Source organism: Acanthochromis polyacanthus, chromosome 14 (assembly GCF_021347895.1).
Source record: "Acanthochromis polyacanthus isolate Apoly-LR-REF ecotype Palm Island chromosome 14, KAUST_Apoly_ChrSc, whole genome shotgun sequence".
Classification (NCBI taxonomy): Eukaryota; Metazoa; Chordata; class Actinopteri; family Pomacentridae; genus Acanthochromis; species Acanthochromis polyacanthus.
This window is the reverse complement of record NC_067126.1, coordinates 3,389,675-3,413,819: the sequence shown is the minus strand read 5'-3', so window position 1 is coordinate 3,413,819 and position 24,145 is coordinate 3,389,675. Positions and strand designations below refer to the sequence as shown.

The 24,145-nt window shown below is 37.4% G+C and overlaps 1 protein-coding gene across 1 annotated transcript in view; it reads left to right on the top strand.

Moving 5' to 3' along the window:
• Positions 1-4,023: 4,023 nt before the first annotated feature.
• The window catches only part of parp4 (poly (ADP-ribose) polymerase family, member 4), a 49,400-nt gene continuing 29,278 nt past the window's right edge, over positions 4,024-24,145 (top strand). Inside the window, exons 1-14 of the mRNA XM_051958672.1 lie at positions 4,024-4,128; positions 5,183-5,310; positions 10,736-10,961; positions 14,585-14,684; positions 18,025-18,094; positions 18,172-18,276; positions 18,356-18,514; positions 20,019-20,156; positions 20,605-20,769; positions 21,127-21,278; positions 22,273-22,404; positions 22,861-22,959; positions 23,313-23,496; positions 23,934-24,075. Of these exons, the coding sequence (XP_051814632.1) occupies positions 5,185-5,310; positions 10,736-10,961; positions 14,585-14,684; positions 18,025-18,094; positions 18,172-18,276; positions 18,356-18,514; positions 20,019-20,156; positions 20,605-20,769; positions 21,127-21,278; positions 22,273-22,404; positions 22,861-22,959; positions 23,313-23,496; positions 23,934-24,075 (1,798 nt within the window). The 5' untranslated portion in view covers positions 4,024-4,128; positions 5,183-5,184. The remainder of the gene's footprint in view (positions 4,129-5,182; positions 5,311-10,735; positions 10,962-14,584; positions 14,685-18,024; positions 18,095-18,171; positions 18,277-18,355; positions 18,515-20,018; positions 20,157-20,604; positions 20,770-21,126; positions 21,279-22,272; positions 22,405-22,860; positions 22,960-23,312; positions 23,497-23,933; positions 24,076-24,145) is intronic.

Here is a 24,145-nt window from a genome sequence, read left to right as displayed (position 1 = left end):
GATTGGTTCTACACATGCAAATACACTACATGTGTCCAACTTGTCAAAAACTGATTCAAAATGACTCCAATATCTGGTCAACATGTCAAAAACCATCCAAAATGATTGAAATTGTCCAAAATGTGTCAAACATATATATATATATATATATATATATATATATATAAAAGCTTTTGTCCAATTTGACAAAAGTCTTGTCCAAAAATACTTAAAATGTGTCTGAAATACCTAAAAAAAAAAGTCAAATAATCACTCATAATGTGTCCAACGTCACAAAAACTTTTGTTTTTGAGACTTTTGGCTAAAAAATCTACTAAACCAAAGACTAAACCTGTTTCAAATGACTTAAGGTTTATCAAATGTGACAAAAACATGTCGGAAATTATTAATCAAAAACAACTGTCACATCAAATCTGGTCAAAATGCCTTAGAATTAGTCAAAAATGTCGAAAACCTGTTTATAACAACTTGAAAAACTAAAAGTACTTTAAAATGATCCAAAATGACTTAATGTGTCCAATGTTACAGAAACACCTGCTGCTGACTGGAAATTTTAGTTTTTCTTAGACTGTTGGCTCAATAAATCAACCAAACTAAAGACTAAACCTATTTACAATGACTCAAGGGTTGTCTAATATGTCAGAAACGTTGTCCAAAAACTTCACTTAAAAACTGGTCAAAATGTCTCCAATGTGAAAAAAACCTGTCCTAAATTATTTTTGAAATGTTCAAAAAAATTGGAAACTGTCCAAAATGAATACTTTTAAATGTGTCCAGTGTTCCAGCTGGAGGAGTTGTGTAATCTTGTTACCTGGCTGAAAGCTAAATCAACTGAACAGAAACCTGTAAAATGTGTCTGTTTCCTGAGAGCTGCAGTAAGTGTGTTGGTCCAGCAGAGAGCAGCATCGAGCCGTGACTGTTGTTTCTTCTGCTTCAGAGAAGAAATCTTTGGAAGCAGGAAGACCACCGACAAACCCTGCTTCAGTTTAAAGAGAAGAAATTCTTTAGTTGGCGTTGTAAGTAATATGACAACAAATTTGGCACATTTTGTGGTATAATTTGGTGTCTCTTTGTGTAATCGCAGCCCTTATTGTGTTGACTGATAGAATAACACTAACCAGTTATATGATGGTGCAAATTTGGTCAAAGAAATTCAATATTTCTGTCTACTTCAATATTCCACCAACCAGAAAACCTTTATGTTTCACCAGAAGAAGCAGAATTTTATTGTCTGTAATTGACACCAATAAGAGCTTTAGAGATGCTAAATTAAGAATATTTAATTAATATTTGATAAAAGTCTTTAGTTTGGACACACCTTCTCAATTATTGTTTTTTTCTTTATCTTCATGACTATTTACATTGTAGATTCTCACTGAAGGCATCAAAACTAACGTGTTAAAAATGGTACAAAATGACTCAGTATATAGTATGTCATATCTTGTCCCAAATTACTCAAAAGAAGTGTCCCAAGACACTCAAAGTTTGTTCAAAATGATTCAATTTGAATTAAAAATTGCCAATAATGACTCAAAATCTGTCCAAAATAATTTGTAAAGCAAGCTGAAATTAGTCCAAAATTACTCAAAATTTCCCAAAACATGTTAAAAATGGTACAAATCGACTCAAAATATGTCCAAAATTTGTTACATTTTGTCTTAAATGACCAAAAAGAAGTCCCAAGTAACCCTCAACAAATCCCAAGACACTCAAAGTTTGTTTTAATTTTTTAAATTAAAAATTGCCAATAATGACTGAAAAATCTGTCCGTTCTGTTAGATTCTTCCAAACAGCCTCCTTTTGCTTTGATTCCTGCTTTGTTCACTCCGGGTATTCTCTGGATGAGCTTCATGAGGTAGAACCTGAAATGGTTTCACTTCACAGGTGTTCCTTGTCCAGGTTCATTAGTGGGATTTATTCCTTCTTTATGGGGTTGGGACCATCAGATGTGTTGTCAGAAGACAGGTTGGTCCACAGTTATCTGACAACTGTTAGAATCCATATTATGGCAAGAACCAATCAGCTGAGAGAAACAACAGTCCATCATTACTTGAAGAACTGAAGGTCAGTCAGTCCAGAAAACTGCAAGAACTTTGTGAAGCTCTGGTACTGTTCTGGTCTATGTGAGTTTCCAGAACTCTGCAGTGGTTCCTTCAGAATAAAACCAGAGTCCAGCGAGCAGCGGTTGGCTGAACGTGGTCTGGACTCTGTGGAGGAGCTTCATGGTTTCATCGACGCTATAGAAGGACAGAACACCTGCACCGTGGTCCAGGTAGACCCCAACCCTGCAGGACCTAGGACCTGAGACGAAAGTTGGTTTCTTGTTGTGGAAGAACTCGTAACCGTGCGGGGAACACTCCAAAGCCCAGGATCTGTCGTTGTACCCAAACTCACACTCCTCAGAGTTCCCCGCTCGCCGAATGTTCTTGGAGGCGACGGCGACAGAAACTCCTGCGTCCGACCACTGGACCTCCCAGTAGCATCGACCCGTCAGAACCTCTCTGCTCAGGACCTGACAGCAGCCGGTGAATCTGTCCGGATGGTCGGGGTAGAGCTGCTCCTCCTTCATCACCGTGGCTTTTCTGTCTCCGTCGGACAGCAGCAGCAGTGAGCTCGCTGTGTTCGGATCCAGAGTGATTTCACAGGAATATCTGAGGAATTCTTCTCTGGTTTTTGGTGAATGTTCGGCTCCAGCAGCAGGTTGGAGTTCAGTCTTCTGAGCCATTTTCTGATCTCTGTGACTGAGCCGGGTTCAGACTGAGCTCTGATCTAAACAATCTAAACAGAACGTGTTCCAGCAGCCAGTGAGGCCTGTAAACATAGATATGAAGATTTCTATGCCTGTAAATGTTGGCTCCACCTGACGTCACGGTAGGATCTGTAGGGGAGGGAACCAGGAAGTAAGAGGACGGACTGGAGCTGCTGAGTGTTTAACCCTTTGTAGGACATTTAAAAAAACATGTTTACCTCCACTGTTAGGTTGAAGCAAATCATTGATGGAATACAGTTTCAAGTAAATAAACACAAACTGACAATACAACTGCAAAAAACGTCCTGTTACTGGTGGTATTATAACTTGTTTATGTGCCTGTATAAAAGTTACACTGTTTCTTTTAAAAACAATTAAAATAAATGGAGTGTTTAAGGTGTTTTCCAATACCTAGACCACCATAATATATAATACCTCAGAAACAGATTTAATGTGTCTCAGTATATTTAATCTGTAAAAAATATAAAATATACTGTGATGTACAGTTTGTCAAAATAAAACTTAAATAAAATGATCTTTTTTGGATAAAATGAATTATTTAATCAAGTAATCTGTAAACATATAATTTGATTTTTGCACACACTTTGGCTGTCTTGGGTTTCTCTGTATACATCTTGTAAGGTCTTAAGCTCGCTAAATGAAATGCCTTGAAATGACACGTGTTGTGGAAATGGACTGAATGTAAATTTCCAAAACATATCACTGATCTCTTGTAAAACTGAATTGAGAAATGTTTTAATTTAATGTATTTTTGTCTGCTTATTTTTGTACTATTTTGTTTTGTCTGTTTTGGTTTTTAAATTTTTTTACCCCATTCCCGTTTGATATCTGTGCAAATCTATTAATTAAATGAAATACTTAATTATCATTATTATTATAAATTATTATATTAATCCAAGGGGAAATTCAGCAAATTACAGCATAAAGAGAACAGCCACTAACACCATAAATACAGATAAATGAGCAAAAATGTACAATAAATAAAAATAAACCATAAAAAATATATATTAAATGCAAAATATACAATAAATGTAATATATACTCTAAGTAAAATGTCCTATGTGATGCTAACATATTAATTCTTGTTGTGCTACTCTCCTTAAATGAATTAAATCAGCCTTCAGTGTGAAAACAATGATTTTTGTTCTATTCAATTTATTTTTGAAATGGGTATTTTTTCTCACCGTGACGTTGCGCCTATGTCGAGGCTTTAATTTTGAAGAGGCGGAACTGCTGTGCCGTTAGCTCGGTTAGCTTCATGCTAACTGACACAGCCCCTGTGACTTCCTGTTAGGAGAAATGTCGCCCTGAAGCCCTGACAGCAGCAGGAGGCTCCTCTGGATGCTGACAGTAGTTCAGTGAGTATTTCTAACGTCATGGAATCCAGTATTTCTGACTATAAAGTCGTAAATCTCCCAGCTGGATACTTTCACTTCGCTAACTAAACCAGAAAACCTCCAGGGAACCTTCAGGGAACGTTTCGTGGCGTCATTTTCTGTGGAATTTCTCAGGAAAGTCTTAGTTTGTTGGAAACACAGAGACGTTCCAGCTGCTGCAGATGTTGATCCTGATGAGACTGTAGCTGTCAGAGAACTTTTCACCATTTAGACTTTATTTCTGCACATTATTGATGATCAGCTTCCGCGTTGCTCATCAGGTGTGACTTTACCTGAAACTCGCCTGATAACCACCGGGGGGCGCTAAAACGATGTTATAGTATAGTACAGTATGGTATAGTATAATTGTTGTAAATTATAGGTAGTACAGTATAAATATATTATTATAGGTAGCATATAGCTGGAATTATAGTAGAGTACAGTGCATTAAATCATTTTCCAGTATAATGTAGTATATTTTGATGCAGTACATAATATCTTAGTATAGTGCATTATAGCGAAATATAGGATAGTATAGTATAGTTTAGGTATCAGTGTTGTCTAATATAGTATAGCTCTATGGAGTACATGGTATAATATAGTATAGCACAGTGCAGTATAGTATAGTTAGGTGGGCTTTATCTACAAATGGTAACGCAGGATTAATCCAGAACACTGTGACTTTGTTTCCAGAGATTTTATTGTATAAACTGAATTTAAACCCGACAGTTCCGCTGTTTACTTCAGAGAAACGTTCCAGCTAATGGGCCTACGTAGGATAATGAAGCCATTACTGCTGTAGGTAATTATTCAGACTCTGCTGCTGTGTGATGATGCAACTAAAGATCAATATGAAGGATCTGGTCCAGTTTAACTGCTGCTAGACGAACTGGATGGTGGGGTCTGGTTCAGGTTAAGATAAGAGGAATTAGACACCTGCAGTCCAGCTTTATGTGCCTGTGTGGGTGTGTTAGAGATAAACAGCTGGTTTTATGTTTCATAGTAACGTTTGTTGGTTTGTATTCTCCCCCTACAGACATGGCTGTGTTTGAAAACTGCTCCGTTCTTCTGGAGCTGAAAAGTCTGCCCTCCAAGAAGAAGAGGCAGCTGAAGTCTGCAGTGACAGATAACGGAGGCCAGCTCTCCTTTGTGGTCAATAAACAGGTGAGAGAAAAGGATTTGCTGTGTTTGTAGAGACACCAGGCAATGAGTCATAACCTCATGACTGTCTATCTAAAAGAGGTCAAAGTGTTTCTGTAAAAGCACTGACGGTAAAACTCCTGCTCAGACTTCCTGCCAGATATAGATCAAAGGGTTAGGGTAAAACTTGATTCACACGACTTCCTACATCAACAAAGCTGATCGTTAAAGTTACTGTATGTATATTTTTGACCCAACAGATTTCCATAAAACCTCTAATAAATCTATGAAAGAACCAAGTCAATGAATTGCTTTTTCAGATCTTTGCTGAGCTCGTATTTACACACATGGACAAAATTGTTGGTACCCCTCAGTTAAAGAAGGAAAAACCCACAATTCTCACTGAAATCACTTGAAACTCACAAAAGTAACAATAAATAAAAATTTATTGAAAATTAAATAATCAAAAACAGCCATTACTTTTGAATTGTTGATTAACATAATTATTTAAAAAAACAAACTAATGAAACAGGCCTGGACAAAAATGATGGTACCTCTATAAAAGATTGAAAACTATTTGACCAGAGTGACATGATTAACTCAGGTGTGTCATTTAATTGACATCACAGGTGTTTCCAAACTCATAATCAGTCAGTCTGCCTATTTAAAGGGAGACAAGTAGTCACCCTGCTGTTTGGTGAAAAGGTGTGTACCACACTGAACATGGACAACAGAAAGCGAAGGAGAGAATTGTCCCAGGACATCCGAAAAAAAATGATAGACAAACATCTTAAAGGTAAAGGCTATAAGACCATCTCTAAACAGCTTGAAGTTCCTGTGACAACAGTGGCTCATATTATTCAGAAGTTCAAGACCCACGGGACAGTAGCCAACCTCCCTGGACGTGGCCGCAAGAGGAAAATTGATGACAAATTGAAGAGACGGATCGTTGGAATTGTATCCAAAGAGCCCAGAGCAACCTCCAAAGAAATTAAAGGTGAACTCCAAGGCCAAGGTACATCAGTGTCAGATCGCACCATTCGTGGTTGTTTGAGCCAAAGTGGACTTCATGGGAGACGACCAAGGAGGACACCACTGCTGAAAAAAACTCATAAAAAAGCCAGACTGGAATTTGCAAAAATGCATGTTGACAAGCCACAAAGCTTCTGGGAGAATGTCCTTTGGACAGATGAGACCAAACTGGAGCTTTTTGGTAAGGCACATCAACTCTATGTTCATAGACTCAAAAACCAAGCATACGAAGAAAAGAACACTGTCCCTACGCTGAAACATGGAGGAGGCTCAGTAATGTTTTGGGGCTGCTTTGCTGCATCTGGCACAGGGTGTCTTGAAAGTGTGCAAGGTACGATGAAATCTGAAGACTATCAAGGCATTCTGGAGAGAAATGTGCTGCCTAGTGTCAGAAAGCTTGGTCTCAGTCGCAGGTCATGGGTCTTCCAACAGGACAACGATCCAAAACACACAGCCAAAAACACCCAAGAATGGCTGAGAGAAAAGCGTTGGACTATTCTAAAGTGGCCTTCTATGAGCCCAGATCTGAATCCCATTGAACATATGTGGAAGGAGCTGAAACATGCCATTTGGAGAAGACACCCATCAAACCTGAGACAACTGGAGCTGTTTGCTCATGAGGAGTGGGCCAAAATACCTGTTGACAGCTGCAGAACGCTCATTGACAAATACAGAAATCGTTTAATTGCAGTGATTGCCTCAAAAGGTTGTGCAACAAAATATTAAGTTATGGGTACCATCATTTTTGTCCAGCCCTATTTCATTAGTTTGTTTTTTTAAATAATTATGTTAATCAACAATTCAAAAGTGATGGCTGATTTTGATTATTTAATTTTCAATAAATTTTTATTTATTGTTACTTTCGTGAGTTTCAAGTGATTTCAGTGAGAATTGTGGGTTTTTCCTTCTTTAACTGAGGGGTACCAACAATTTTGTCCACGTGTGTAAATCGACTGAGAGGAGTCACTTCAGAGAAGTTAAGAGGTCATGAAACGAAGAAAATTAGATGAACACAACTTTACACATCAACAAAACTGATCATTTAAGTTGCTGTTTGTATATTTTTGACCCAGAAAATGTTGTTATATTTCCAGAAATCTCTCACTAAATCTATAAAAGCATCAAAATCAAGTCAATGATTTTCTTCTTCAGATCTTTGCTGAGCTCCTCAGACTTTCCCATTGCAGTGTTTGAGTCTAATGAGTGGATCTAATGGTTCTATTTAAACTGGATCAGAGTCAGCAGCTGTAGTCGACTGGAATCACTCAGGAGAAGCTAAGAGGCCATGAAGCTAAGAAAACTAGATTAACACAACTTTATACATCAACAAAACTGATAATTTAAGTTGCTATATATGTGTGTTTGACTTCCAGAAGACCTTTAGTAAATCTGTGAAAGAACCAAAATCAAATCAGGATTTTTCATTTTCAGATCTTTGCTGAGCTCCGATTTAAATCGACCATGAGGAGTCAGGATCAGGGTCATGAAACCAAGACATTTTGATCAGCACAACTTCTGCAACACCAAAACTGATCATTTAAGTTGTTGTATGTGTTTTTGGCCCAGAAGGTTTTGTTGTATTTCCAGAAGACCGTGTGTTTCAATGATTCCATCATAAATTCAGAGTTCTGGGACTCACTGGAAACTCCAGACTGATGATGGATTCATGTGGATAGAAACGTGATCGATGAGCAGCATAAAGCAGCCCTGAAAGCATCAATAAACTCACATTAAATCAGATTTAATTACAGCATTGGCCTCACTGTTTAATAGCCTCGCCTCGTTTATCCTTAATTGCAGCCTTGATGATTTGCTAACTTTCAATTTGACCTCCAGAAGATTAATGTGTAAATTATGGTACTGCAGTGTTCCATGTGTTTGTGTCCTTTGCTGAGTGAAGCGGACCTCCTACAGGTGGCAGAAAAGAACTGGACAGCCTGTCTGTGTGGGAAAGAACACCTTCATTAGCCCTGTTTAGAATTTAAAACTGGTATTTTATGTTGTAAAATGAAACTGCAGTAATTAACTCAGTAATTGATTAGTTGTCCGCTGTTAAAATAATCCTCAACCCATTTTATAATCTATTAATCTGAGTGGTTTTTTTTTAGATGTATTTAAGAATATTTCACTAAAATCACTTCATTCTACATGTCTCATATAAAACTTCAGCCAAAAGTAAAATGTTTCAACTGATCCTGTAAAGAAATTGTCCAAAATGACATAAATTTGTTTAAAAAGATCGAAACATTTTTTCAAGGTGACTCAAAGTGTGTCAAAAATGACAGAAATTAGTCAAAAATGACTTAAATAATCATCAAAAACCAGATTCACTGGTCCACAGTGATTGAAAAAGCAATGCAAAATGAGATGAAATTTTCCCAAAAGGATCATGAGAGTGAAACCCAAACTACTGGACAAATCAAAATAAATGCAGCATTTCTCAGAAACAGCGAACAAAGGAGCAGGTTGTTGGAGATCTATTCAGCATGGTGAAACAGCTTTCTGCTGATGATGAGCAGACATTCAAAAACTGACTAAAAGTGGTTCCAGACGATCCAAATTGTCCATAAATGAGCACAAAGGGAACACAAAACAAGAAAAATGAGACACAAAACTGCCCCAAAGACACGTAGAGCGACCAAATCGAGACATGAAATGACTAAAACGAGACCCAAGATGACACAGAAAGCAAGACAAAACAAGACAAATGAGACACAAAATGGCCACAAAGCAACAAAAATGTCTCAAAGCTACCAAATACAGACACAAAATGGCCACAAAGCAACAAAAATCGTGTGTGAAGACAATATGACCACAAAGAGACACAAAATGGCAAAAATAAGACAGAAAATGACAAAATAAGAAGCAAAATGGCAAAAATGAGTCAGAAAATGAGACACTAAATGTACAAAACTGTCCAAAAGACATATAAAATGACAAAAACAAGATACAAAATGTCAAAAGAAGCCATAAAATGACAAAAATGACACAGAAAACAACAAAAATGAGACACAAAGAGAGAAAGTGGTCCCAAAGATGCATTACAATGATCAAAATGAAATCAAACAACAAAAATGAGACACAAACTGGAGACAACAAGAGAGACAGAGTGAAACCAAAGCTACCAGATGAACCAAATATATTCAGCATGGCTCAGAAACAGAGAACAGAGGAGCAAGGAGTTGGAGATCCATCCAGCATGGAGAAACATCTTCTAGTTGGAGATCCATCCAGCATGGAGAAACATCTTCTAGTTGGAGATCCATCCAGCATGGAGAAACATCTTCTAGTAGTTGGAGATCCATCCAGCATGGAGAAACATCTTCTAGTAGTTGGAGATCCATTCAGCATGGTGAAACATCTTCTAGTAGTTGGAGATCCATCCAGCATGGTGAAACATCTTCTAGTAGTTGGAGATCCATCCAGCATGGAGAAACATCTTCTAGTAGTTGGAGATCCATTCAGCATGGTGAAACATCTTCTAGTAGATGGAGATCCATTCAGCATGGAGAAACATCTTCTAGTAGTTGGAGATCCATCCAGCATGGTGAAACATCTTCTAGTAGTTGGAGATCCATTCAGCATGGAGAAACATCTTCTAGTAGATGGAGATCCATCCAGCATGGAGAAACATCTTCTAGTAGTTGGAGATCCATTCAGCATGGAGAAACATCTTCTAGTAGTTGGAGATCCATCCAGCATGGTGAAACATCTTCTAGTAGTTGGAGATCCATTCAGCATGGTGAAACATCTTCTAGTAGATGGAGATCCATCCAGCATGGTGAAACATCTTCTAGTAGATGGAGATCCATCCAGCATGGAGAAACATCAGATGTACAGCACTTGTCCCAAACTGACAAAAACATGTCTATAATGACTCAAGATTTGTCTAAAGTGGGGAAAAAGCATCCATAGTGACTTTTTTTTAACTGTATTATAGCGCACAGAGTGACTCAAAATATTATTCAGAATGAAATGAAACTTGTCCCAAACTGACAAAAACATCCTTTGTCATTCTAATGGTATCATACTGCACAGAAAAACTCAAAATTCAAGGTTTTTAATTGTCTTTATTATACAAAATGTAATCACAATGACAAATACTGTTTAGAATGACTTGACATTTGTCCAAAAATGCCCCCAAAAATCTAAAATGACTCCAAAACTGCTGCAGCGACCATTTATTTCCCCCCAAACTGTTTGGTACTCAGATGAACATGACTCAGAAGTTTTTTCCGTCATACTAACTGCTAACAGAAGACATCTCCGTCGTTCTTCTTCATGATGTTCTGGTTCCTCAGAGCTGCAGGACTTTAGAAATGAACCTGCAGCCTAGCTCCTTCCTGTCAGATTACATTTCATATTTCTCCTCAGCAGTGAAGCTCTTCCTGTCTGGTTCTGCCTCCGTTTCCCACAGTGCTCTCTGGTCGTCACCAACAACGTGTCCAACCTGAGCTCCAACCGGCTGAGGAGCATCCAGAAGCTCCAGATTCCGGTGGTCGGCCTGGACTACGTCTACAGCTGTCTGGACAAAGGAGTCCTGCTGCCGGTGGACCAGTACCAGCTGGATACCTCCTCACCTTCATCACATCCTCCTCATCCTCGTCTGTTCACACCCAGGCAGGACCAGCCTCCACATGCAGGTAGGATCACTGTTTGGAGTTTCATCTTCTCACAGCTTCAGACAGCATATTTAAAGCTCCTTAAAAAGTTTCACTGTTCAGGTTAGAACCGCACAGTTATGCTTAATTTAAACATTAACCATAAAAAATGAACAACAGAAAGTCTATCTAAAATAGAACTCTACAATTTCTACAGTTTAATTTAGGAGATGCTTTTATCCAAAGCGACTGAGAGGAGAAACGACACAAGCAAGATCTAGTCTGGAGAAAACAACCTGGATATGAGCTATGAAACAAAACGAACAAAACGAGATGCAAGATAGGAAAAATGACCATAACGAGATAAAAAACAAGAAAATAAACAAAACGAGATACAAAACGAGATAAAAAAAACAAGAAAAATGAACAAAACGAGATACAAAACAAGAGAAACGAGACAAAAATAAACAAAACAAGACACAAAACACGAAAAATGAACAAAACGAGATGCAAGATGAGAAAAATGAACAGAAGATAAAAAACAAGAAAATAAATAATATGAGATACAAAACAAGAGAAACGAGACAAAAATAAACAAAACAAGACACAAAACAAGAAAAATGAACAAAACGAGATGCAAGATGAGAAAAATGAACATAAGATAAAAAACAAGAAAATAAATAATATGAGATACAAAACAAGAGAAACGAGACAAAAATAAACAAAACAAGATAAAAACAAGAAAAATGAACAAAAAAGATACAAAAAATGAACAAAACGAGATACAAAACAAGGAAAATGAACAAAATGAGATATGAAATGAGAAACAAGACAAAAAATAAACATAAAGAGATAAAAAACAAGAGAAACGAGACAAAAAATAAAACAAGATAAAAACAAGAAAAATGAACAAAAAAGATACAAAAAATAAACAAAACGATACAAAACAAGGAAAATGAACAAAACGAGATGCAAGAAGAGAAAAATGAACATAAGATAAAAAATAAGAAAATAAACAACATGAGATACAAAACAAGAGAAATGAGACCAAAAATAAATAAAACAAGATAAAAACAAGAAAAATGAACAAAACAAGATACAAAAAATGAACAAAATGAGATCTGAAACGAGACAAAATAATAAACAAAACGAGATAAAAACAAAAAAATGAGACAAAAAACGGTCAAATATTTACACAGTGTTGTTTCTACTCTCAGATGTATGTTTCTTTGAATAAAAGCATCTGCTAAATGAAACTGTAGAATTGTAGAAAATAAATCAGTACAACAAACCCTGATGGATGCAAATAAATCATTAAAGCCCCCAAAATGCCTCATTACATTATATATGAAGAGTTCATTTGCAAAAACAGATAATTCCGTTTTGATAAAGTTTCAGAAAACTTTTATTGTTTACTGGAGATAATATCAATCGGACTGAAGATGAGTGGATTTTACTCAATAGAAAAATAGAGGAAAATAGAGGATAAAACCACAAACAGAAGGACAAAAAATAACTGCAAGAAGAAGAAATAAATAGAATATACATGTAAAAATATAATAATATCAATAAATCAATCAAATAACTAAACATATAATTTAAAACAGAGAGAGACTTAAATGAACAAAACAGTCAGTATGTCATAAAAGCTGGTCTATAGAAATGTTTTTTCTGCAGCCTGTTCTCTGATATTTAAAGTTTAAAACGTTCCAGCAGACAGCCGATCTAAATCCAACCAGAACTCCACCCAGATCCCACACAAAGACTCAGGATTCCTCAGTCGCTGCTTTTATTTACACAAATCATCGTCAGATTTACGAGCTTCTGACAGTCAGCAGGTTGAGCTGCATTCTGAGGAGGTAAAAGGTAGAAGGTGTGTTTTCTCTTTGTTCACATTTAAACAGACTGACCACAGTCTGGTGGGCTTTAAATGTGGTGCTTTAGTTCAAAATGTTTAAAATAATCTGGAATTTAACAGCAGTTTTCTGTATTTAAAAGAATAACGTCAAACATAAGCACTAAATGTTTTCTTTTTGGGGGGTTTCAAATATTTTTATTTGTTGTTTTTTGCATAAAAAGAGTTGAACTATATTTGCAAATATCCTGTAATTTCACAAACATTTTCTTTTTATTGATCCAATGAAGTTCATAGTGTCTAAAGTTACGGCAATGTTTCATCTTTTTCTGTAATTTAGTCAAAAACATCCCTGAAACATGTCAGGTATGTTTTTGACCAAATTACAGAAAAAAGAACATTCCCTTTTTATTTAATGGAAGCAAATTGTTGAATTCAAGTTTTGTATTGGAGATAATTGGAGCTGTTGTTGAGCAATAATTAGAGCGATAATTAGGGTGTTTGTTCTGTAATTTTACTCTTTCTTTGATTAAATAAATGTGTTTTTATTAGCATATAAGCATTCATAATCATCATTATATATTATATAAGGTTATTTTATTGTTTTATACATGTTAATATTCTTCATTAAACACTAATCACAAATTAAGGCCAGAAAATGTATTTTAATTCTAGAAAATTGTTGTATTTTTATAATCACCCTGATTTTACTGTATTTTTAAAAATTGGAAAAATTGACCTTAAAAGTTCCTCTTTTTGTTGGGATTTTTACATCTTTTTTATTTATTTATTTTTATATTAAAAGACAGTTAAAATACATTTGCAAATATATTGTAATTTTGCAATTATTTACTTTTTATTTAATAGATTCAAAATTCAAATTATGGTGCTACTCCCTGAGTTAAAATAGAATAAAATAAAAAATAAAATAATTTTAAAAATACACAGTGTAAGAAAATACATGTAAATTGTTCAATTCAAGTTTAATTTTGTAAAAACATTTTTTAATTAGAGACACTTGGCTTATTTGTTCTGTAATTTTGCTCAGATTTCTTCGTTCATTGAGAGTTTTCTCACATAATTACGGATGTTTTCACAATAAAAGTATTAAATAAATGTGTTTTTATCAGTGTATATGTAAAAGCATTCATAATCATCATTATATATTATCTATAGGTTATTTTATTGTTTTATACATGTTAATATTCTCATTTAAACAGTAAATTCATCACAAATTAAGGCCAGATAATGTATTTTCATTGTAGAACATTGCTTTATGTTTACAATCAGCCTTATTTTTCTCTATTTTTGGGCCTCTGCATCTGAATATTAGATGGTTTTGTCTTTTCTACAGCATAGTTTGGGAGGTTTCAGTCAATGAGCACACAAGAAATGCAAATAATAACATGAAAAAGTGTGTTAATATGCTCAGCACCCTGCCACGTTTTCATTCAGGACGTCCAGAAATATCGTAACTCGTACACATGAGCTGTTCATGATCTGAAATCTTATCAAAAAGGCAACAGTAGTGAAGAGACCGAGCAAATGCAGCTCAGTGTGCAGGAATCTGAGGCTTCCAGGTGGAAATAATTCAAAATCTGTGCTAATAAAATGCACAAATTCATCCAAAATTATTAAAGCTTGTCCAAAATACTTAAGTTAGTCTAAAATGACTCAAAATGTGTCCAAAATGATTAAACGTTTGTCCAAAATTACTCAAAATTAGTCCAGAATGGCTGAAACCTGAGAATATTCTATAAAACTCCATAACTTTTCCTCTGACAGATGCTTCTGATGTTTTCTGTTGCAGGTCATGTGGTTCCAACCAGAGTGCCGACCAGCAGAACGCTTCCTGAACCGATGGACTCTGATGGTCCGACTCAGATGGAGGAAACTGCAGAGAAGCTCAGGTGAAGAACGACTTCCTGTCAGAACGACGATCTTTTCTAAAAACATGTTGGAGATGCAGCAAAAACCTTCAGGTGTTTGGTGTGACTGGACTGCCATCTACTGGTGGCCACATAAATTACAGCAAAAACCGTAAGATCCTAAAGTCTGTATACTGTCTAAATTCTCTATTATTTACAAGCAGTTTAGTAAAAAGTACTCTCTTTCATATAAAATAAACCTTGAACAGTGATTAACCGTGACGCACACACAGTGAGAGGAAGGTAGGATTGTTGAGGCCTCTCCATCGCTGCTGAGGTTGGACGCAGTACAACGGTCAGTTTGAATTTCTAAAAAGATCCTGAGGATTATGGAACAAAAATGTCAAGTGGTAGACCCAAAAAAAGGTTCACATCTCCTTCAACGTTTGGACTTTGCAAAGAGCACCAAGTATGGAACATTTAAGTTGGAGGAAACTTTTATTCTCTGACCAGAAAAAAATGTAACCTTGACAGTCCTGATGGTTTCCAACGTTACTGGATGATAAGGAGATCCCACAGGAGATGTTTTCTGTGAGGCTCCATCATGATCTGGGAGCTTTTTCCTTCAATGGAACAATAGAGCTTTAGGTTCTGCAGGGCATCAGAAGGCAGCTGGAGATGTGGAGATGTTGCAGCGGGCATCCCTCATGACTGAGGGTCTTGTCTGGTCGCTAATGACTGGTTCTGGTTCTTTAATGGCTGGTTCTGGTTCTTTAATGGCTGGTTCTTTAATGACTGGTTCTTTAATGACTGGTTCTGGTTCTTTAATGACTGGTTCTGGTTCTTTAATGACTGGTTCTGGTTCTTTAATGGCTGGTTCTTTAATGACTGGTTCTTTAATGACTGGTTCTGGTTCTTTAATGACTGGTTCTGGTTCTTTAATGGCTGGTTCTTTAATGACTGGTTCTTTAATGACTGGTTCTGGTTCTTTAATGACTGGTTCTGGTTCTTTAATGGCTGGTTCTTTAATGACTGGTTCTGGTTCTTTAATGACTGGTTCTTTAATGGCTGGTTCTTTAATGACTGGTTCTGGTTCTTTAATGGCTGGTTCTTTAATGACTGGTTCTGGTTCTTTAATGACTGGTTCTTTAATGGCTGGTTCTTTAATGACTGGTTCTGGTTCTTTAATGACTGGTTCTTTAATGACTGGTTCTGGTTCTTTAATGACTGGTTCTGGTTCTTTAATGACTGGTTCTGGTTCTTTAATGGCTGGTTCTTTAATGACTGGTTCTGGTTCTTTAATGACTGGTTCTTTAATGACTGGTTCTGGTTCTTTAATGACTGGTTCTGGTTCTTTAATGACTAGGTTCTTTAATGACTGGTTCTGGTTCTTTAATGGCTGGTTCTTTAATGGCTGGTTCTTTAATGACTGGTTCTTTAATGGCTGGTTCTTTAATGACTGGTTCTGGTTCTTTAATGACTGGTTCTTTAATGACTGATTCTGGTTCTTTAATGACTGGTTCTGGTTCTTTAATGACTAGGTTCTTTAATGACTGGTTCTGGTTCTTTAGTGGCTGGTTCTTTAATGACTGGTTCTGGTTCTTTAATGGCTGGTTCTTTAATGACTGGTTCTGGTTCTTTAATGACTGGTTCTTTAATGACTGGTTCTGGTTCTTTAATGGCTGGTTCTTTAATGACTGGTTCTTTAATGACTGGTTCTTTAATGGCTGGTTCTGGTTCTTTAATGACTGGTTCTTTAATGACTGGTTCTGGTTCTTTAATGGCTGGTTCTTTAATGACTGGTTCTGGTTCTTTAATGACTGGTTCTTTAATGACTGGTTCTGGTTCTTTAATGGCTGGTTCTTTAATGACTGGTTCTTTAATGGCTGGTTCTGGTTCTTTAATGACTGGTTCTTTAATGACTGGTTCTGGTTCTTTAATGACTGGTTCTTTAATGACTGGTTCTGGTTCTTTAATGGCTGGTTCTTTAATGACTGGTTCTGGTTCTTTAATGACTGGTTCTTTAATGACTGGTTCTGGTTCTTTAATGGCTGGTTCTTTAATGACTGGTTCTTTAATGGCTGGTTCTGGTTCTTTAATGACTGGTTCTGGTTCTTTAATGACTAGGTTCTTTAATGACTGGTTCTTTAATGACTGGTTCTGGTTCTTTAATGGCTGGTTCTTTAATGACTGGTTCTGGTTCTTTAATGACTGGTTCTTTAATGACTGGTTCTGGTTCTTTAATGGCTGGTTCTTTAATGGCTGGTTCTGGTTCTTTAATGGCTGGTTCTTTAATGACTGGTTCTTTAATGACTGGTTCTTTAATGACTGGTTCTGGTTCTTTAATGACTGGTTCTGGTTCTTTAATGACTAGGTTCTTTAATGACTGGTTCTTTAATGACTGGTTCTGGTTCTTTAATGACTAGGTTCTTTAATGACTGGTTCTGGTTCTTTAATGACTGGTTCTGGTTCTTTAATGACTAGGTTCTTTAATGACTGGTTCTGGTTCTTTAATGACTGGTTCTTTAATGACTGGTTCTTTAATGACTGGTTCTGGTTCTTTAATGACTAGGTTCTTTAATGACTGGTTCTTTAATGACTGGTTCTGGTTCTTTAATGACTAGGTTCTTTAATGACTGGTTCTTTAATGACTGGTTCTGGTTCTTTAATGGCTGGTTCTTTAATGACTGGTTCTGGTTCTTTAATGACTGGTTCTTTAATGACTGGTTCTGGTTCTTTAATGACTAGGTTCTTTAATGACTAGGTTCTTTAATGGCTGGTTCTTCAATGGCTGGGTCCACCTGACAAAGGACTTCTTCCAGGAGAACATTATCACTCTCTTAGACCATCCTGTACATTCCCCTGATCTAAATCCAACTGAGAACATCTGGGGATGGATAGCAAGGGAGATCTACCACAATGGAAGTCAGTTTCAGACAGTGGACGCCCTTCAGAAGTCCATCTTCACCACTTGGAGCCTCCTGAAAGCATCAAGCATGCCTACGCTAATCTTTGAAGAACAGTGGATCTACTTGTTACTGAGTGCTTTTTTGACCCTTATGTTTCTGTTTTGAAGATTTTTGTGTTTTTTGAGCTGTGTTCTTAAACTTTTGATCAGCTGATGAACAGCCTGTTTCATTTAGTTCTTTTCAATAAATTGCTCACTGTTTTTTTTTCTTTTTCACATTTTGAAGCTCTATTTAGAACCTTCTTAATATCCACCAGTGTAAAATGCAGTTTCTTGCAATTTTTCAACTGGTCTTGAGCTTTTGATGGGGAGTGTATCTCCTAAAACCAACCTCATGAGTCAGATGTTGAAAGAAGCAGCTGAAGATCAGTGTTTAGTTGATGTTTAACTGGCGTTTCTCTTTAAATTTCATAGAATTTTTACCGAAGCTGGTTCCGGTCTTGCTGCTAACTTTCAAGTGGCCAAATATTCAATCTTTCAAAAGGTAAAGTTTGTTTATCAGCATTCTGCTAATTCCAGCACTGATTAGCTGTAAATGTAAATAAACACGTTTATCTGCAGGAGAACAGCAACACCTGGTGTGTGCTGGAGCTGCAGAGCACCAAAACGGAGAAAGGACGACTTTATCGAGTGATCAGATACTGGAAGGACGACGTTGGAGCGAAGGTAGGAAGGATTTCTTTATGTTTCTGCCCATGTGTTTGAATTACAGTTTGATTGATTCTAATAAAACATCTGTCAACAGAAAGCAGCGGTGAAGCAAAAGCAGGTGTTTCCGTCCACGTCAGAGGAGGCTGTTAAGGCCTACCAGGTCCTGAAAGGAGAAATAGAGGCTTCTGGTGTGAAGAAAAAGAGTGTTGTTCCTCCTCAGAACCAGGGTCTGGGTTCTGCTGCCCTCCATCAGGTCTGACACGCTTTATATACGACTCCACCGCTTTATTTGTACTGCTGAGGGTCTTTTAAAGGAAAAGCTGCAGCTCATCATGCATAAAAACACTGTAAACAAAAACACATGTTGTATTTACAGCTGTAAATATATTGACATCTTGTGCCCCAACGAGTCCACATTACCGTTTAGTCAACGTACGGAAAAACTGGAATCTTTCCACACATCAGATTCTACTGATGTTAGAGCCTCAACAGTTGGAGAAATGTCGACCAAACACTATATTTTAGTAGAAATATGGATCCAATCATATATATACACCTAAAGGAACTTTATGGAGATACACCACCATCCTGGATTGGAAATTTTGCACCTTTTTCCATTTTTGAAGGCTATAAATTATTAATTCTTGTAATTATGGACAATTTTAAAAGATCTTTACATAAATCCTTACCTTATTGTGGACAAATTTTTTGTTATTTTTGACAATTTTCATTCATATTGGATAAGTTTCAAGTCTAAAGAAGCAACAAACGGGAACATGAGCTTGTAATACTTGTCAAATGTCACATTTTTACAAGTTTTAGACAAATTTCATGTCATTTTGGGCAAATTGAGAAGTTTTAGACAAATTTCAAGTCACTGGTAAATTTTTGCTCATTTTAGACATATTTTTCTACTTCTAGAGAAATTTCAAATCTAAATGTCTAAAAACTGGAACCCTGTCTGGTCAAACATTATCACATCAGATTCTACTGATGTTAGAGCCTCAAAAGGTGGTGAAATGTGGACCAAAGACTGTATTTTAGTAGAAATATGAATCCATCCATATACATGATACCTGCCTCATTTACAAAAAATACACATTTTCTTTCCATTCTTAAGGGCCAGAATGTAAAGATGTGCCCCACATTACTTCAGAATTGTCCAAAATATCTTAGAATCTGTCCAAAATGTCTAAGAAATGGTCAAAAATTGCAGCAGTTTGTCAAAACAGTCAGAAATGGTTCCAAATACATTAATATTAGCATTTTGCTATACCAAAATATGTAAAAACTGCAACTTTGTGTGGTCGAACATTATCACATCAGATTCTACTGATGTTAGAGCCTCAATAGTTGGAGAAATGTGGACCAAAGACTGTATTTTAGTAGAAATATGGATCCATCTATATATGTGCACTTACAGGAGCTGTATGGGACCATAATATTAGAAAAAAATGCACCTTTTCCATCTTCAAAGCCCAATAATTTACTATCATTTCTCATTCATTTGAATCTGAAACCATTCTGTCTGTCCTCGTCTAATTGAACAGCTGTTGAAATTCTGTTTCTTGCGATATTGAAGCCTTAAAATGACGCTGTGTCTTTTTTGAGGATGAAACATGAAATTCTCAAAACTCAGGCCGAATATTTTACAGGATTTAGTTTCCAAATAATACATGAGTAAACAGGACCATGTAAGCTGTATTAAGGGAACTGCTCTGGATGTTCTGGTCTGACTAAAGTGTGTTTGGCTGCAGCTGCTGCTGGAGGAGAAACTGAACTCTGGAAGCGTGTCTCAGGAGGTGGGCCGGCTGGTGGAGCTGCTGTGGACAGAGGCTTTAGGCTGCATCGGAAACATCCTGTCAGTTCCCATCAACAAGCTCAGCCTCAATGATGTGAGGACCGTCCTGGTGAAAGCAGCATCAAGGATCTTATTATCTTTCTGTTCTGAGCATCAGTGTTACGGGATGTGTCATAGTTTAATGTCTGCCCCAGAACTTTTAGAACCTTTATCTGGTCCAGGTTTTGGTTCTGGATGCAAACCTGCTGCAGCTACTCTAGAAGACGGGTAGAATTTAGTGAATCCCCCACAGGAAGTACTACAGAAGGGGCAAAATCACCACAAAAAGACACATCCAAGATCTTATTTTGATTTCTGCAGTAGCACATAGTCTATTTTCTAAGAAATACAATTAAAATGCAGCGACAAGTTGCTCTTTAAGCTCGTTTCATAGTGTATTATTTCTACTAATGTTGTAATGGACTTTCCAGGAATCTCGAGATTCAAGAGTTCTCATGGAATGCAAAACCTCTCCTGAAGTCCTGTTGGTTCTGTGAGTTTAGGTGAGCAGAGCTGAGGGTTTGTTGCTTCAAGCTCAGAAGAACCTGAAGGAGAACCCACTTCAGGTGTTATCCCTCCTGATGGAGTTCAACTCTCTGCTGCCACACAGGAACCCTGAACATGAAGCCACCGCCAAGTTCTTATCAAAGAAACTGGACCTCTGTCAGGTACCACACATTTACACATAGAACACACACTCCTCTCTGAGAGGAACCTTAGAAAGCACACAGTGAATGTAGAGGACAGAAAGACGGTGGCAAAATCCAGGTCACCACAAAGACACAAAATCACCACAAAGAGACACACAATCACCACAAAGAGACACAAAATTACCACAAAGACAATGATAACATTTTCAATTTGTCAACACTGAACAAACACTTGAACATTTTCTTTAACTTCCTGCTTCTAAAGGCTCCATTTGACTATAAACACATTTAAATGTTTAAATCTTCTTCATGAGACCAGGCCACAGCAGTCTCCTGTTTATACCAACTTTAACACTTCCTGCCTCTTTGTTCCAGCTGATTCGAGACGTTCTGACGGTCAGTGAGATGACTCTGAGGAACTCGTCGCCATCCTGTGTTGGGAAATATCGAGCTCTGAGGTGCAGCGTTGAAACTGTTCCCCCTGGCAGCTCTGAGTTCCACGCTGTGACCAGCCAGCTACAGGACAGGTAGTTTAATCTACTTCCTGTAAGTTACAGTACCATCTTGACCTTGGACAGGTAGTTGAATCTACTTCCTGTTAGAGTTCCAGAACCATCTTGACCTTGGACAGGTAGTTGAATCTACTTCCTGTTAGAGTTCCAGAACCATCTTGACCTTGGACAGGTAGTTGAATCTACTTCCTGTTAGAGTTCCAGAATCATCTTGACCTTGGACAGGTAGTTGAATCTACTTCCTGTTAGAGTTCCAGAACCATCTTGACCTTGGACAGGTAGTTGAATCTACTTCCTGTTAGAGTTCCAGAATCATCTTGACCTTGGACAGGTAGTTGAATCTACTTCCTGTTAGAGTTCCAGAACCATCTTGACCTTGGACAGGTAGTTGAATCTACTTCCTGTTAGAGTTCCAGAATCATCTTGACCTTGGACAGGTAGTTGAATCTACTTCCTGTTAGAGTTCCAGAACCATCTTGACCTTGGACAGGTAGTTGAATCTACTTCCTGTTAGAGTTCCAGAATCATCTTGACCTTGGACAGGTAGTTGAATCTACTTCCTGTTAGAGTTCCAGAACCATCTTGACCTTGGACAGGTAGTTGAATCTACTTCCTGTTAGAGTTCCAGAATCATCTTGACCTTGGACAGGTAGTTGAATCTACTTTTTGTTAAAGTTACAGAATCATCTTCACCTTGGACCAGTAGTTTAAGCTACTGAGATAGGATAGCTTATTTTGGCTTGGCTTATCATAGCGTATCTTAGCTTAGTTTAGCTTAGGTTAGCTTACCTTGACTGAACTTAGCTTAGCTTCTCTTCATCAAATCGTGTGTCCTCAGTGTTTTCTGTGATTTTGACTAATCTAATTTATTATAAATATGCAGTATTTTGATGTTTCCAACCTTACATACATATATATTTGGATATTTTCTTTCTTTTACATAGAAACATATTTTGATGTTTCCATCCTTATACGTAAAAATACATTGTTATGTTTCTGTGCTTTGCAGGAAGCTGCAGGTCCAGCAGGTGTTTCGAGTCAACAGACCGGTGGAGCTTCAGACGTTTCAGGCTGAGATCGGTAACGTTAAGTCGCTGCTGCACTCGTCCAGTCCCAGCAACTTTGTAGGAATCCTGTCACGGTGAGCAAAGAAAACACTGAACTACTAGAAGCTACTGAGAAAATACGTCTGTGTCATCATATATCTGATATATGTAGTTTAACATATTTATGGTGACGATTGACCTGAAACACGAGGTGAAACTGTTGTTGAATAATTCCACATTTTTGTGCATAAATACAAATAAAAGATGAGAAACTGTCTGCAGGAAGCGACTGTGCCATCTCTGCTGCAGTTTTGATAGATGCTTAGTTCAGTTCCAGACTTTAGTTTACCTACCAAAGTCTGCATAAAAACACAATCTGTATTGAGTTTCAAAGCTAAATTTAAATCTGTTAATCAATATTTTGCCCAATAATTACAGGTGTGAGTCTGTGAATGATGTTCTGGATGTGAATTTGTTGCCTTTATGCTCTTACAAATAGAGTTTTTGATTCAGTAAATCAGAAGAGATTAAATGTTGTTTGTGCTCTTCAGAGGCTTGCTCCTTCCTCGTGCTGCCGTGGAGCATCATGGGATAGAGAGGACCGACGTCGGCAATCTGGGCAGTGGGATCTACTTTACCAATGCCGTGAGGTTAGTAGGAATCCTGAAACTAAGGAGGCTCATTTCATGTCTGTCAGTTTATGTTGAGTCTTTGTGGTAATTTTGCATCTTTTTTGAAGACTTGGTGTCTTTATGGTATTCTTGCATCTTTTTGTGGTAATTTTACATCTTTTTGTTGAGTTTTTGTGGTAGTTTTGGATCTTTTTGTGGCAATTTTTGATCCTTTTTGTGGAGATTTTGTGTCTTTTTGTGGACTCTTTTGCGGCGACACATCACACAGGAAGCAGTTTCAGGAGAGACGATGTCGCAGCAGGGAGCTGTTTTATCGTCTGAGAACCCAGAAGTCATCTTCAACTTTCACGTCTTTCGTTCTCCGTCCACAGCACCTGCTTGAAATACTCCAAACCCAGCGAGACGGACGGCTCTCGGCTGCTGCTGGTTTGCGACGTGGCGTTGGGTCGATGCTCAAACGTCTACAAGCGAGATGTCACTCTGACTCGAGCTCCTGAAGGTCACAGCAGCGTTCATGGAGTCCGCCGAAACCGAAACACTCCGTCTGAGTTTGAGGTAGAAAGAACTGAATGTACAGGAGAGAAATAAGGCTTATGTCCATGTTTATCATTCAGTCTGAGTTTAAAATGACACCTAGAACTCTGAATTAAGGGTGGAATCATTGAAACACATGAACCTTTGTCACAACAACAGTCCTATTTGGTTCTTTCATAGATTAATTAAAGGCCCTGAGGATCAAAAATATACCTTCAGCAAATTGAATTATAATTTTTCTTGATGTAGAAAGTTGTGTTAATGAATTTGTCTTAGTTTCACGGCCTCTTAACTTCCCCTGAGTGGTTACGATCGACTACAGCTGCTGACTCCTCTGAGCCGGTTTAAATAGAACCATTAGATCCACTCATTAGACTCAAACACTGCAGTGGGACTAAGAACATTTCATGAACACAACCTTCTGCATCACCTAAACTGACCATGTGTTTGCTCTGCAGGATGATGAGTTTGTGGTCTACAGCCCTGATCAGGTGAAACTGAAGTATGTGGTTCAGTTCAGCATCGAAGGAGACCTACCGAAGGACTTCAGTCCAGACATCAACACATCAGCTGAGACCACCAAGCCTCCGTCTGACCCCGGTGAGAACCCTGCAGAATGATTAAAACTCCAGATCTCCAGAGACCACATATCTCCAGATTTAGTTCATCA